At 56.4% G+C, this 14,903-nt stretch overlaps 3 protein-coding genes across 3 annotated transcripts; all 3 read right to left on the bottom strand.

Annotated features, from left to right (window-relative positions):
- Positions 1–43: 43 nt before the first annotated feature.
- VDAG_08433 (microtubule-associated protein ytm1) lies at positions 44–1,076 on the bottom strand. Its single transcript, XM_009660158.1, has 2 exons — positions 971–1,076; positions 44–914 (listed from the first exon to the last, which is right to left on the bottom strand). The coding sequence occupies exons 1-2, from the start codon at positions 1,019–1,021 to the stop codon at positions 627–629; spliced, it is 339 nt and encodes a 112-aa protein (XP_009658453.1). The 5' UTR covers positions 1,022–1,076; the 3' UTR covers positions 44–626.
- Positions 1,077–1,629: 553 nt separating this feature from the next.
- On the bottom strand, positions 1,630–4,133 carry VDAG_08432 (cap binding protein; the record flags this gene model as incomplete). Its single annotated transcript, XM_009660157.1, has 3 exons — positions 1,630–2,390; positions 2,451–3,528; positions 3,585–4,133. 3 exons carry the CDS (start codon positions 4,131–4,133, stop codon positions 1,630–1,632), a joined length of 2,388 nt encoding a protein of 795 aa, XP_009658452.1.
- Positions 4,134–4,634: 501 nt separating this feature from the next.
- On the bottom strand, positions 4,635–6,934 carry VDAG_08431 (protein kinase gsk3). The gene is made up of 6 exons (XM_009660156.1): positions 6,646–6,934; positions 6,417–6,590; positions 6,272–6,348; positions 5,862–6,210; positions 5,401–5,799; positions 4,635–5,339 (listed from the first exon to the last, which is right to left on the bottom strand). Exons 1-6 carry the CDS (start codon positions 6,689–6,691, stop codon positions 5,206–5,208), a joined length of 1,179 nt encoding a protein of 392 aa, XP_009658451.1. The 5' UTR covers positions 6,692–6,934; the 3' UTR covers positions 4,635–5,205.
- Between the last annotated feature and the right edge of the window lie 7,969 nt (positions 6,935–14,903).

The following is a 14,903-nucleotide window of genomic DNA, read 5'->3' as shown; positions in this document are numbered from 1 at the left end:
CGGCGCGAGGGCGAGGAGCGGGTGCAGCGTCGTCAGCGTCGACACGACGCGCGCCGTCGTCAGGTCGAGCGTGCGGAGCGTGTGGTCGGTCGACGCCGAGTAGGCGACCGTCGCGTCCGTCGGGTGGAAGGCGGCCGCCGTCGCCGCGGCGTCGCCGTGCGCGGCGATGAGCGCGAGCGGCGCCTTCTGCGGCACCGTCACCGACGAGGCGACGCGCGCGCGCTTGGCCGTGTGCGTTGCCGGTATGTCCTCGGCGTCGGCGTCGGCGGCCTTCTTCGACGCGAGCCAGAGGCCGACGGTGCCGTCGTTGGACGCCGTCAGCAGCCGCTTCGAGGGGCCGTGGGCCGCGAGGCTGTTGATCTTCTGCTTGTGCCCGTGCAGCTCGAGCGTCGGCTTGAGCTCGCCCGACAGCCGGTCCGCTGCCTCGGTGTACTTCCAGACGACAACCTTCTGGTCGAGACCGGCGGATGCGATCTGTGTCGCGCTCAGGAACTTGGCCGACGTGAGCATCTTGGCGTGACCGCCACCGCGCGCCGCCGCCGAGGTGGCCAGCGCCGAGCCGGACCCGTCCCATATCCTGACGAGACCGTCGTAGCTGGCGGAGAGGATGCGGTCCTGGCCCTGGATCAGGTCGTCGCCAGACCAGCGGCCGGCGGCCGAGGTGGCCGAGAGGACATCGACCGAGGCAACCCAGTCGTCATGCTGGAACGAGGCCTCGTATGTGGGCGGCAGCAGGGAGCGAACGTATTGTAGCGTGACGGTGGTTTCGGAGGACAGTCCCTCGGTCTGGAGGTACTCTTCGAGGGTTGTGCGGAGGAACGTGCCATTGACAAGGAAGTCGAGGGGGACCGGGGCGGATGTGTTGAGCATAGACTCCGAGTTGAGAATGCGGGAGAGGCCATATCGCTTGATGTCTGCTTTCGTCAGTTCAGGTGCGCCTCCAGCCCTCTCTTGTCAGAAATTCACTGACCGGACGGCACGAGAAGTTGCCTCTTGTTCTCAGGCAGCTGTAGGTCTTCATGGGTGGTGGTGAAGTTAACCTTCACCTGAGCCGCGGTGGACTCCATGTCCGGATGCGCAGGGGCCTGGAAGCGTGTGGGTGGCTTGTTCTTGACTTCGAGATTCTGCAGATAGCGCGGCTCTGATTCGAGTGTGTCAATTTGGGCGAGTGGGCAGCGAACGTTGTTGGTCGTGTCGTCTGCTGGATGCTTGGGTGGGTATCTCAATGCAGAAGGGATCTGGATCTTTTTTGAAGAAAATTGTCGTCAGCCTTGCAGCCATCTCCACCCCCACCAGTGAATTGGTGTCCAATCACAGCGCCGACTGAGTGGCAAGGCTGAGGATGCCCCGCCCTTTTTCACCCTGGCTCATCATCGCTTGTGGTCCAGTTCATCACAGCATGTATGCCTCATCCATGTCAATCTCTCACCTGAGACTATTGACCTGAGCAAAATTCGGATAGCTACCAGTCTAGCTCAATACCTCATCGTACATAGCAAACGTACAAATTTTACCCGGCTCCAGGTCCTAGCATGCGCATACTTCGCTTGCCAATCGAGAAACCTCCCTCCTACACCAAGTGCCTCTGGATTATTCGTTGCCATCTTCAACCGGGACCGTCTCGACTGGCTACTCGCACAGATTCTGGACTGCGTTCTTCACGTCCAACAAGAATGCCTCTTCGATGGCTGACTTGCGCTCAAACACACGCAGCCAGCGCGCGCCCCAGCGCTGAAGATGAGCCTTGCGCTCTTCACTGTCGGGCTCGTCCAACATTTCATCCTTGATTCCCGCCTTCCAGCTTGACAGAGCATCTTTGAGCGATGAGAACAAGTCTCTCATGGCTTTCTTGTCGAGCTCCTTGCTTGCCTCAGCATCCGCATCGAGTTCCGGAGCAGTCATGATCTGACGAACGCGGCCCGTCACCTTGGTCACCGTGTTGGACACGAGCTCGAAAACATGCGCCTCGGCCAGTGCATCGCCCTCGCGCTCGCTGTGGTTGTACACGAGCGACCATTCAATAACCGACAAGGGCGTCAAGATGGAGTAGTTGAGCAGCTTCTCGATGATTGAAATGGCAACGCCCGGTTGTGCTCGCCAGTATGCCATGACGGCCGTGATGATCTGCGCGCGAGCCGCTTCCGACGCGGCACCAATGTCCAATAAGCGGTCCTTAACACGCTCAATGCAAGCCAGCACGTGGCTCAGGGATTTGGAGCCGACCCAGCAGACAGCCGTGACAAACACATCTGTGCTGGTGACCAGCGCGTCCAAGCTATGCTCCGTCGCGGCCGCGTGGATTCGGTCGAGCACGGGTTGGAAATCCTCGTCAGGCACCTTGCGCTTGAGGAGTGCCGCTAGCTCCCGGCCCTCGGCAGAGAACGGCGTGGCTGCGAACTCGTTAGCGATCTCCGGTTTAACGGGGGATACGTCGCCACCTGGCTACTCACTCTCGTCAGAGAACTTGAAGTCGGGGACGTCCTTCTCCGTGTCAGGTGAGATCAAGCTCTGGTATTCTTCGGGAAGCGTGTTCTTGATGCGCTGAGCAAAGCTCAATCTGATTTCCTTGTCAAGGGCACCTCTGATGAACGCCTTGGACGGGTGAATATCAGGCAAGAACACGTCATTGACCCATTCGGTCCATTTCCACGTGAAGCCAAAGTTGCTCAGGTGGTGCGCGAACCAGTCAAGGAACCTGTAGCTCAGTTCCAAGTCCATCTGGCTCTGGGCGTGATACAGAAAGCGGATGGCACGGCCCAGACTCGGCGCGATAGCGGCGGGAGCCTGCTTGCACGCCTCGGTGAGGACGCTGTGATAATAAACGAGCTTGTGCTCCGCTGCGGGCAATTGGTGCAGCTGAGAGAAAACGGCGTCCACGGCGACATCCTCTGGCTTCCACGTGGATCTTCCAGAAGGAATGTCTCGCAGTCGGTCGAACGGTGTGGCACGCTTCACAAACGTGGAATCCGAAAAGTAGCAGTCGACATCGACCAAGAACCTAGCCGTGGCATTGCGGTTGAAGTCAAGAATGTTGATCGTGTCCACGAGCGCATCTCGGATCAGAGAAGAGGCAATGTCGGTGATAGGCGGCACGGAAGGAATGTCTTGATCGGCATAGACGGAAAAGTGCACTTCGGGAAAGAGAGGCTGTGGCCCAGCAATGACCTTTTCGGGAACAGTAATGACTGGCAGGTCGTGCTTCGTGGCGTTCTCGAGCTTCTCCATGGCCTCAATCTCCTCCAGAGGCATCTCCCACGGCCGAGGCAGGCAAGCCAGTTTCCACCCATCAGAAGCCTCGGATTGAAGCTGGCGCTGCAACAGGCTGATGATGCTTGCGGAGCCCGTGGCCGCACCCTCCGCCTCGGGAAGGAACGGGTCAATCAAGGCTTGGAGTGGGTGCGGCTCAGAAGCAATGATCTCGGTGCTACCCATGAGCTGAGCAGCCTTGTGCTGCCACTGCTCTGGGTGTGCGGCCATGATGTATGGAATCGTGAGAAGGATGATTTTGACGAGCTCGGTGCCAATCGTCTGTCATCGTCAGCCAATGCACCTTCCTCGACGCAATGCGGAAAAAGAAAACTTACGTCTTCCGAGCTGGCAGTCTGCAGATCCAGCGCTCGCCCAAGCAGTTCCTCTAGGATGGGGAAAATTCCATCGCCCCCCAAGCAGCTCTGCAGGCAGGCAAAAAGCTTGAGCAGCAGCTTGGCATCCCTCCAGTGGCCTTCTCTGATCTTCGTCTCCGTGGCGATGCTGAGTCTGCCCAGGATATCCTCCACAATTTCTGGGCGTAGTGTATTGATGAACAGGATGACCGCGGCGGTGAATGGAGTCTTCAAGGGCTGCTCAACGGCAAGCTGGAGCACCAAGTCGATAAAGTTTTCGCGCAGTTCCGTGTCATCTACATTGTCGGCCACAATATGGGCAATGGACTGGACCTCCTCGTGCCATCGACGCAGAGGCGACTCCGCTATGTTGAGGAGCTGCTTGCGAATTCTGACAGGGAGCGGAGGGGGTTCGTGGCGTCGGCGTTGTTGGCGATAATCTTGCTCGTCGTCCTCGCGGTAGCGGCGTTTGCGATTGTGCCCGCCGCCACCACCGCCACCCCCATTGCGTCGCCGGTCATAATCACCCATTGCGAGACTGTTTCGAAGAAGTAGGCGTTTCGTTGGAGTTGATACGAGTCGATATGTTGCAGATTGGTGTAGGCGGTGTCGTTGAAGAGATGTGGGAGAGTCGTGCGACCGGGAGGGGATAGGGCAGGCAGGTGGGTGAATAGGCCAAAAGGTCTTGTCGCGATTGCTCTTGCAGTAGCGAATTGAGCTGGAGCTCGAGTCGTTGCTTCCTAGCGTGTCTCAGTGTCGGTACCTGCTTTGCCCTGCATGATTGGTCACAAAAAATGGGTCACATAGAAGTGCTCACTTAGGCCAAATACCTACCTACCTAGTTAGGTACCCAATGATACGTTCGCAGACATCACAGATGTACAGATGTAGCGCCAATATGTGCGAGAGACTTTTTTCAATTCACATAAGCGATTCCTGAACAAGCCGTTGCTGAAACGAACGAATGAAGTGAGAAGCCTGCCCTGGCCAGCAGGTCGTAAACACTAGCAATGACGTGCAGTTGATCGAGTATGGAGAAACAACAAGCCAAGCCATCCAGACCAAGACCGTACATTGATTGTGCCATACCGTACGCGGCGGGGAAGGCAATGAAGCCCATTTTTACTTGTAACGCGGGTAAACAACAGAGCAGCAGCCAGCCAACCATCTCAGTCATGCATCAACATGTGGTCTAATCCCTGATTCCCTTTGGGTATGCAGCAATGCAGCCTTCCCGTGGCGAGCAAGTGGTGCTCTCAACAATCGAGTCTCCTTCTTCGGCCCGGTCTCTCTTTTTGTAGCGGGATTCAAACCGCAGCAATACCCAGACCACGCTTGTGCCCCATCCATTTTGCATACTCTCCACGCCGACCAGTTTCATATTCCTCAAGCGTCTGACGCCAACCTGCTTCTAGAGGTCATCCTCATCGTATCTAATCATCATGTGGCCCGACTTTGCTGGGGGGTGTCGTGCTACTGCTGCTGGGCGTGGACTTGAATAGGTTTTGTGTGTAGGCTAGCAGATCACCCCGGGCCGTGACCACAAACGGCCCGTAGGCGGGTATGTGGTAGTGCAACGTCTCATAGATGGCCTGTGCTTGCTTCAGTCCAGTTTGGCGAGCATCTCCTGCTTCGTCAATGGTGTGAACGAATCGATATCGAGACCCTTGGAAACAAGGATAGGTCGGATGTGAGCCGGCACCAGTTGAGCGTTGAGGTCCGGTCGGATCGAGAGTTCTGCATTCGACGGTTAGTTGATCCGAACCACGAAATATTGCGACTCATAAAAAAAGCTTACCGTGACGAGTGAAGTCGAACAGAGGAGGCAGGTCCCGCACCGTGCCGGTCTGGTGCCGCGAATCGGGCAGCTTAGTGTTGGGGTCCCTCAACTCGTCGAAGAATGGATGCACCATGGCATCGACGGCGCTTTGCCTCTCTGTAGGCGTGTATTCAAGGAGACGGGCAATCAGGTCGATGGCGTGAGCGTCGGCCTTTCGGAACACCTTGGCAAAGGGATGGGGCTTGATCTGCGGGAACTTGTGCTCCATATAGTTTGGGTTCATCGTGCGGATCTGCTCCCTCGTGGGCGTTCCCAGAACCTTGATGATCTCTACCAGCTGGTCAATGCCCGACTCGCCTGGGAAAAGTGGTTGTCCAAGCATGAGCTCCGCCATGACGCAGCCAGTTGACCAAACATCTATTGTGCGCGTTAGTACAGTGAGCCTGGAGCTGCACATGAAAAAATATTGGTAGTCATACCAATCTTGGTGGTGTAGTTGGTGGCACCAAAGATGAGCTCGGGGGCGCGGTAGTAGCGGGAGCAGATGTATGACACGTTAGGCTCGTTCTCCACCAGGATCTTTGCGCTGCCAAAGTCGCACAGCTTTAGGATACCAGAAGTAGGATCCAGCAGCAGGTTTTGGGGTTTGATATCGCGGTGGCAGATGCCTTGAGAGTGGATGTAGGCCAAGGCGCGGAAGAGCTGGTAAATATAGAGCTTGACCTCGAGGTTGGGCATGGTCGTCTTCATCTTGTTGAAGAAACGGGAAGCACGGTAGACCGTCTCAGGCACGAATTCTTGAACGAGGTTCAGGTACACCTCGTCTTTCTGAAACCGTAACGTCAGTCAATGCCCTGGATGTAAAGGTGGTTAAGTGGGCTGTTCTTACGCGCTCGCCGTTCGAGTAGTAAAAAGCCTTGAGCTGCACAATATTGGGATGACGAACAATGCGCATGATTTGCAGCTCTCGGTTCTACGATCACCAGTGTTAGCGTACCCACCCGCTAAGGCTTTGGCAGCAGCTGTCCACGGACCTTGAATCTCTTGTCTTTGAAGAACGCGCTTGATGGCAGCGTCCTCCCCGGATGGGGAGAGCTTCGTCTGGAAGACAACGCCGAAGGAACCGTTGCCGACAATCTTGCACTGGGTATACTGCAGATCCCTGGTCTCACCAGTGACACCGTCTTGCACCTTTTCGCGAATGACCTCTGCGGCGCGCTGTTAATCCACGGTATTCGACGTAGAAGACACTTGAAATCTTACCCCCCATCCTGAGGTTGTGCAGGGCGTTTGGGCGATTCGAGGACATGTTGCAGAGAGGCCACCAAACTACGCGGTGGTGATGCTATCGTTGATGGTCGCGAGCCGCGAGGCGAATTGGGCAGCGGAAGGGAAGAAAAAGAGCTGAGAAGCGCGGGGTAGCCGTGTTGGGCGGTTGTGGAGGGGGCGGCCTGGGTTAAAGGCTCGATGACAAGGCGCAGCGATCTGGCGGCAACACGTTGAATTGAATCGGAGAGTCTGCGTCTGGCGTACGATGGATTGAAAGGAGGACTATGTGGATGCATTAGTGATCCATATTCTGCGAGACGATCAAAGGTCTGTTGCGGCAAAGAATGCATAGGAGGCAGATCCAGGGCGTTGTGATTGACGAGGATGACGCGGGGTATAAGGGGGGGCGGGAGGAGACACGGGGTAGGGCAGCGACCAAGCGGAACGGGGTCGACAGGTTGACTTCGTGATGCCGATTTGGAGAGATCAGGATGACTCTGATACCAGGGACCAGAAGCGTTCCAAGCCAGGCGGGAAAGAGGGGAGTCCGTCAGCTGCCGTGGCTGGGTACCATCGCGGCTGTGCAGGTGGGTGGCAGAGGAATTTGTAGCCCGGTGATAGAATGGCGCTTCGTTGAACTCGCCATTTCCGTAAGGGCCGACTGGCTGGGCGGCACAAGCTCAAGGCGACTGTATGAACGGTCGCAAAGGCAAAAACGCACAGCGATTAAGCAGGAGGAACAGGAGAAGGGGGTGTTCGCGAGGGGATCGTGAGGTAGGTAGGCGCGGGCACGTCCCAGTAGTCGGTCGCACTGGGGGTTGGGAGAGAGAGAGAGAGACAGAGAGAGAGGGGTAAAGGCTGGTGGAAATCAAAAGTGAAGTAAAGTTCAACTCACCAGGCGGAGACAGCTCAGCGACAAAGCTCGTGGTCGATTCGAGCGGGTTGAGAGATGGATCGAACGGCAGATGATGATACTGACGTGAGGGACGGACCGAAGACGGTGCTCACGGTGTGTGCTGACGAAAAATCGAGAGAGTTTCGCGTGAGCTGAGATGGGTGCAGGGAGCACCGAATTGAGTCTCGGTCGTTGAGGTGGGAGAGACGAGCGGGCTAGAGGCTGAGAGCTGGTAGGGGGGCTGGGAGGATCCGCGCAGTGTCAGTAGGTCGGCAGGTAGAGAAGGCGTTTAGAAAAAAAGACGACGACTCGGAATGATGATGGGGTGCCGGAGGCAAGTAGTTCTGGAGGATTGGGAAAGCTGGAGAGAGGGTTTGGATGGACAGCTTGGGAGGGCAGGGAAGAGGTCGTGTGGAATTGAATTGAGGAATCGAAAAGACGAGAGAGAGGTACTTGAAGAGGGGCAGCCGGGGGGGGCGTGGTAAGGTGGGTGTGTGGAAGGGGAGGGGGCGATCTCGAGGCTTTACAGGCTCATGGATGGGCAGGCTCACCCTGTCAGGAAAATGCTTAGGTGGGCGCAAAGCTATTGTAGGTACCTTGGGGCGTAGGCGTGGGCGGAGGCACCTTTAGGTGGTGGTCACAGTGTTGCGGGCCACACGGCAGGAGAGGCTAAGGACCGAACGAGGTGACGGCGTTAGGCTTGGTCGAGAGACGTCTTGTCTGGCCTGGCTGCTGCAGCCGGTCAGGGGTGGGTAAGGTAGGTAGGTCACCTGGCGGATGGTGGTAGTGTACCTAGGGACCTAGTGATCGGGGTTGTGCTCAGGAGACGAGAACGGCTGACAGGGACAGATTGGGTGGGGAGGCTTTTTGTCTTTTTTTTTTTTTTTTGGCGAGATTCGAGAGAGGCTCCAGGAACGACGATGCAGGCGAGGCACGCACTGAAGCTGAATCGGCTGGCAAGAAGATGCGTCTAAGGTTCGTCGATCGTGTCAAGTCGAAACGGAGAGGTCGAGGCTCGATTCGAGTCTTGTCGTACTGGGATCACGACTGGAGCGCTAAGGCGGCGTTGGCAAGGCGGGAGAGGACGAGTGAGGAGGAGGGGGAGGGGAAAAGAAGAGCAGGAGAGAGAGGGACGCGCGAATGATGTCAGATAAGGTAGACAGACAAGACAAGAAGAGGGAGGGCCCTGGTCGGTAGGTAAGGCAGGTAAGGTACCAACCTAGGTAATATGGCAGGCAAGGTAAGGTAGGGTAGGTAGAAGCAGCAGGCAGGCGCCTGGTATTGGAGGGGCCGTGTGCTTGCTTTGGGTCTCCGGGATGTCTGTGTGTCGGGCTACCTTATGTCGTACAGGCGCCGCGGGGCAGTAGGTAGAACGTAGGGTTCAGGGCGTGTGAGGTGATGTGAGGCAAGGCGACGTGCGATGCGGGTACACGACGAGATGGCCAATGTCAAATGACGGCAGTAGAGAATATCAAAGGAATATGCGAGACAGCCTGAAGGGGGTATTGACTTGGCAATCTGGCAGATGCTGCGTCTTTGTCTATTCAGCTACTTCCGTGCGTGGGCGAGGGACCTTCCGCTTGGAAGTAATGAGGTTATGGCATACCCGTGTGCCATGTACCATGTAGATATCGAGAGACACTTGATTTTCAGTGGATGGGCGCTACAGATTGGTGAGGTGCAGCAGGGTACCGTGGCTGCGTGGCCCCATGGCCGAGGTGTTAAGAGGGCGGACACCGTGAAGAGGGGCAGAGGAGGGGTGGCAGAGTAGGAGAAGGGGGGGTGTCGCGAGGTCGATGTACCATGTAACTCAGGTGTGTGGGTTACCGGGGGATACGGCCTGGTCAGGTCAGGTGAACAGCGGAGGTTGACACTGAGGTGGACACCAAAATGTGGAAACTGGGGCGCGTATTTTGGGCCCGAGATGCGGACTTGCAACGGGCCAGCCATTATGTTGCGTACCTAATTATACCAGCTGACAGAGAGGCCGAGACCAGTCCGGCAACAGAGTAAAGGGGCTCTTCGACACGAACCCAGGGAGTTTTTTTTCATACGCATCTTTTTGCTTCTCTTTCGGTGAAGGAATCTTCGATGTTTAGTCGGTCGGGTCTTGAGCTCAGTCTTCCACCAAAGGCCACTCGACTGATGAGCCCAATGATGTCCAGGTTTTGACACACACACGCACGTACACACACAGAGAGAGAAAGAGAAGAGAAAGAGAGAAAAGAGAGGGCCAAGATCAGAGACCAGCGAATAGCACACGAGGTAAATTAATGAGCCAGCCAGGGAGGTACTCGGGTACCTCCTGAGGTTCCAGCGAACAAAGGACTGATCGACACGGCCTTTTGGGTAATGTACCTACCAACAAGCGGAGGAAGGCGGCAGGTCAAGGTCAAGGTCAAGCACCAAGGGCCGGGGCTCGGGGCCGGAGCCGGGGCCTGGCTCTCAGGGCAGCCTAAGATCCAGTCCCAGGCCCAGACTGCCGGTGACAGATAATCGATGGCCGGGGGTCGTACAGCTAGGAGCCAAAGACATGCCCGAGCCAAACGAACGGGGAGGTACGATGGAGGAGTGAAATGTGGTGAGGTGTGATGGGTGATGTGCGATGGCGGAGCCCCACAGGGCCGGCGGTGACTTCCAGATTCCTAGCTTCCTCGTCTTGGGTGAGATGTGACGGCAACACTCGTACGAACGTAACTGCCCTGTCCGTACCTACCTAGATACTTCCAAATCGGGAGACCAACACACCGCTGTGGATAGTTATCTCAAACAAGCCTTGGAGGATCCAAGCAATGAAGCGACTCGATGAGGCAAGACATGCTCAAATGGCATGGAATTTGCGGCATGGGCAGCCAATGCATGAATCAAAGCTTCAACTATTAAACAGCTGTTCAGCGAAGGCGACTGTGATTTGGGTGTTCTTGCAGGGACCCGCAGCTGTGGGCTGCTCATGTGCTCACTCTTGAGACGGGCAGCTCACGCACTAGAGCTCGGCAGGCGGAAGTCAAAGGCGACCCGCTATTGCTAGCACCGCACCAACGTGGCCGGCAGCGCCAGCAACGCCAGCTGCTGCCCAGACGACCACAGAGGAGGCAGGTACCTACCTGCATTACCTCGCAAGCCTGGGTAGGTACATGTACCTTCCTAGTGAGCACAACCTGGCAATTGAAAAGGAGGTCTGCAGCATGGAGTGGCCCAAGCTTCTACAGCACCAAGCGGCGGCAGCAGGTGCAGGGCAGGTGCAGACCACTTGACGCCAAGTCCACACCCCATCGACGGGGGCCCTGGCATGGATCGTGTAAATTCCGTTCTGGGCAGTGACCATTGACCACACGACCAGGAGCCCCTGCCAGCGGCCTTTTCCAGCATCCCGTGGCGATCACATCAGTCATCATCACCACCAACACCACCAACACCACCACCTCCGCCCTCGTCACCTTACCACCTGACGCTTGAGAAGAAGGTCACCTCGGTCAGCAACGGCCGATGGTGTGCCATTACCATCTTGGGAGTATTCTCCCCTCGCGAGTCCAGAGGATGATCCACTCACCGAGACACGCTACTCACCATTCCTTTCTGGCCACACAAAGCGGCCGTCGTCAACCATGTGCTGGCTCGAGCCAAAGCTTCCTCAGGGTCCTGTCCCAAGCTCAATCTCAGGTGCTAAGCTGGCTACGGCTCTATCGTGTGTTCCAGTGCTTTTCCCGTCCAAGACCACGGCAATGCGGAACCGCAATGTTCGTCACTCGCCAAACTGCGGTGCTACGCCCGTGACTCGGTCTCTTGTATCTGAATAATGCCCACGCTGCCAATGGATCCCGGGCCATCACAAATGGGGTCGTCGCTTGTCTGCATGGACAAGGGCGGATCGCCCGCGAACTTTGATGTGACCATCATATTTCCAGTAGCCCTGGCCTGGCCCAGCTCGGACCATGCACCGTTCAGCAAGCACCTCAATTCGACACTCCACGCTAGAGAGGCTTCGAAAACAGTAAAAGCTGCAGAGGGAGAGAGAGCAGAGCTTGACACCACTCGAGACTTCACGAAAAAGTGCCCGAATGGTCGACACCCAACTGCTTGGCCCACCCTGGTCTGCCGGGCTGCCTCCCAGTGTTTGTGCGCGAGATAAAAAGATCGAATTGTCCTCTCCCGAAGGTGTGCCATTGCAGCTTGCCACACCAACACCCACACCACCACTGCTGCAATGATTGTCGCTGATGTGCACTTCAGGTCCGGTCTAGTTGAGCCGAAATCCTGGGATGCCCCTCTCCCTTGCCCCCCTCCCCCCCTCTTCCTCATGACGACGTTGCCCTCCTCTTCATGTCCCGTGCCACGCACCTGTGGAGGAAATGCTGTCAGCACGGCGGGGCCTCGCAGCTTGGCAACTTCGAGGACCAAATTGTGGTCAATTATTCTCCATTGCTGGGACTTGGGCCCAAGCGCCTGAACTGACCGACTGAAGCGAACCAGCTCGGGGAGCGCCCGGTGGGTCGTTCACCCGAGCACTGACGCAAGGTCATTCCCTCTCCCAAAGCCGAACAAGCAGATGATCAGGGACGGACGGTTCGAGACGCAGCACATAAGCGAGAGATCGGTCACGCTACAAGATGATTTCAAGGCTGCCTCTAGATCCCATGTGGCGTTTGAACATCAGTTTTCTGGGTTCCACGTCGGGGGTTCCCTAGGGAAATTCTCTGCACGTCGCGCAACATTGCCGAGAAGTCTCCCTCGAATTCACTTGTTCCATACGAACGAACCAACGACGAAATGATATGCGTCAGGCGTCGGATGGTCCAATGGGAAACTTCACACCATGACCAGACTCTTCGGGCCAGGGACAACACAGGGGTTTACCCAACGCACACCTGGAGAGAAAGAAAAATCACCTGTGAAATCGCTGTTTTGTTCATGCTGTCAAACGATGTCCCGGATTCGCTCGCCCTTGCCTAGACACAGCAAACTGCCTCAGGTCCCATGACCTTTTGATGCAACGCTAATGACTAGGATTTAGCTTCCACATGCACTCTGGTAGCCACTTTTACGATTTATAGACGTAGGGGCACTGCCGGGACCACCCAGTGAGCATCTCACGATGGACGGATGTAGAGGGGCGGCGCATCAGAGCTTCGTGCTTCACGCTTCCCGAAGCCTCGCCGCTTCCTTGCACCTGACCAGCTGGCTTCACCGATAGACCGGGCCAGAACATTAGGCCAGCCGCAGCAGTGCCCAAAGCTGCTGGAAGCATGCAAAGCCCTGCAGCCAAAGCTCTGCAGCCACATGGGATTGTGCTTCTAGAATCCTAGCAATCGTTTTAGGGAGCGGTAACGTAGCGAGCAGAAGCTACAGGCTTTTAAACCCCTTCAACCCAGCCCATGTTGCCAGCAGGCGAGAGTTGCACTGGCGGGACTTGCTGCCAGCATCAAGCCATCCATTCCGGGCGGTTTTGCGCTGTTCTATATCCTAATCTTGGCGGACTTCATGGCGTCCTCGGGTCCTGCAACATGCCTGTCGCCTGTTGATTTCCTCCGTGATCCTGACTGTGCAGCACGCCAGCCCGTGGTCTGCATATGGACCAGAAATGCCGAGCACCCAACAGCCATTGACACCCAAGGTGCATTGGGACATACGAGCGCCCATGCGCATCCATTGGAACGGGCCACTGCTGGATATCAGCGCAGGGCCTTAGGCACGCCCGGGAGCAGATCCGGCGACATGGAACGGCTCGGCAAAGAGAATACATACACAAGGATGTAGTTCGCATGTCGCTCTTCCAACGCGCGTGGCATTCAAAGGTCTCGCCAACAAATCCGCCTGAGATCCACCACGCCCTCCTAAACCCTCAAGGTTATATCTGACCACCAGCGGTGCCACCTTTACACTCGTCACACACATATTCTGCTCACGTGTTGTACGTTCCCTAAGAGTCCATCTACGGGCGTAGGCTTGGTTTGGCGATCAGCCAGGCCAGACTCGGGCGCTCTGATCGCTGCTCGTAGGCCACACAATTGCACAATGAGCTAGCACATCAGTTCTCCTCCTCTACGTGAATGCCAGTCACGTCGACAAGGAGGACAAGGAGGACAATGCTGTGCAAAGAGGCCAAGGAGGACAATGCTGTGCAAACCAAGGCCATCAACGATCTGGCGTTCCAAGACAAGCTACAGGGGGCTTTAATGTCTTCGACAACAGCCTGATAACAAATTGATAGTTATCGTACTCGCTCTTGTCTCAACATGTAACTGAGGCATGGAAGCTTGTTACTTGCCCCTATGTCTCACAACAATACACGATTTGGACGATAACTACTCGTCAGTCTCGGGTTGTTGCGGTGTAATCATCACGGCGTTACGCGCGGGGCTCTCAACGAATTTCATGGAGAAGCATGTCTCAGGCAAGATCGATTGACCAAACACACCCATGACGACATTATTATTTGGTGGTGAGGGCCGAATTTGCGATTGTGTTTTGTCCTTTCTATGCGAGACTGGAGGAGTCCAATGTTGTTTTCCACCCCCCCCCCCCCTTGGACGGACACAGCCATCCAAGCCACAGCATGACGCCGACAACCGGTGCTATGCCAAAAGACTACCAGCGGGAGAGCTCAGATAAAAGCTGTTGAGACAATGTCAACCCATACTCGACGCCCAACGTCGAAGTTGGTGTTCCATTCGGAGACGAGCTAAGGCAACTTCCATGCTCACCGGTCATCAGACGAAACTGCATGACAAGTCATCCATTTGTCCTTGTCAGTACTCACCTGCAGCATTTCCAACCAGAAGGGGGTCAAAGGAGCCCAAATAATGCTGCTGATGTTGCTGCTACTTGTCATACCATTGATGGAATGACCTAGCAAGGTATACAGATTCATTGATCATCCGCGTGGGAACGATCAGCAAGCGGAGAGCCCTCACAACCTGCGATCAGCCCACACGACACCCGCAAGGCAGGCCGTGATGGCACGGCCAGGGGCCACGGCACTCTAGCTGAAGCCGCGAGACAGGAGAGGACCATGCATGGCAGCGTGCTGCGCCCTCGTCCCGTTTGGGCCATGTGCATGAATGGCGCAGGGAATCCTTCGCGGAGCCTGTGATGAATGTCAAGTCGGCGGCGGGCTGATCTATCCCATGATGTCGTGCTTCGAGCTCAGACGTTGCCTCATCAAGCGGATTGGCGGCCCTCTCTTGGTTCTGCATCATCTCGTCGCGCTCGAGATTGGTGTTGTGCAGGCGCTGGTCCACCGCATGACCCGACGCTGAAGCGAATGCAAAAAGTATCGAGATGCGACTGTGGGAAGGTTGTGCTGCACATTGAATGACTCAACGGACAGGAACATGAAGCTTTCGAGCCAGGAAGAGAG

Source organism: Verticillium dahliae, genomic scaffold, assembly GCF_000150675.1.
Source record: "Verticillium dahliae VdLs.17 supercont1.20 genomic scaffold, whole genome shotgun sequence".
Lineage (NCBI taxonomy): Eukaryota > Fungi > Ascomycota > Sordariomycetes > Glomerellales > Plectosphaerellaceae > Verticillium > Verticillium dahliae.
This window is presented reverse-complemented; position numbering and strand designations above follow the sequence as displayed.

Coding starts and splice junctions, on each gene's coding strand:
- VDAG_08433 (XM_009660158.1), bottom strand. CDS start 1,021: ATGAAGACCTACAGCTGCCTGAGAACAAGAGGCAACTTCTCGTGCCGT. Junction 915..970: donor GCAACTTCTCGTGCCGTCCG/GTCAGTGAATTT, acceptor TGACGAAAGCAG/ACATCAAGCGATATGGCCTC.
- VDAG_08431 (XM_009660156.1), bottom strand. CDS start 6,691: ATGTCCTCGAATCGCCCAAACGCCCTGCACAACCTCAGGATGGGGG. Junction 6,591..6,645: donor GCACAACCTCAGGATGGGGG/GTAAGATTTCAA, acceptor AGCGCGCCGCAG/AGGTCATTCGCGAAAAGGTG. Junction 5,800..5,861: donor CAACTACACCACCAAGATTG/GTATGACTACCA, acceptor CGCGCACAATAG/ATGTTTGGTCAACTGGCTGC.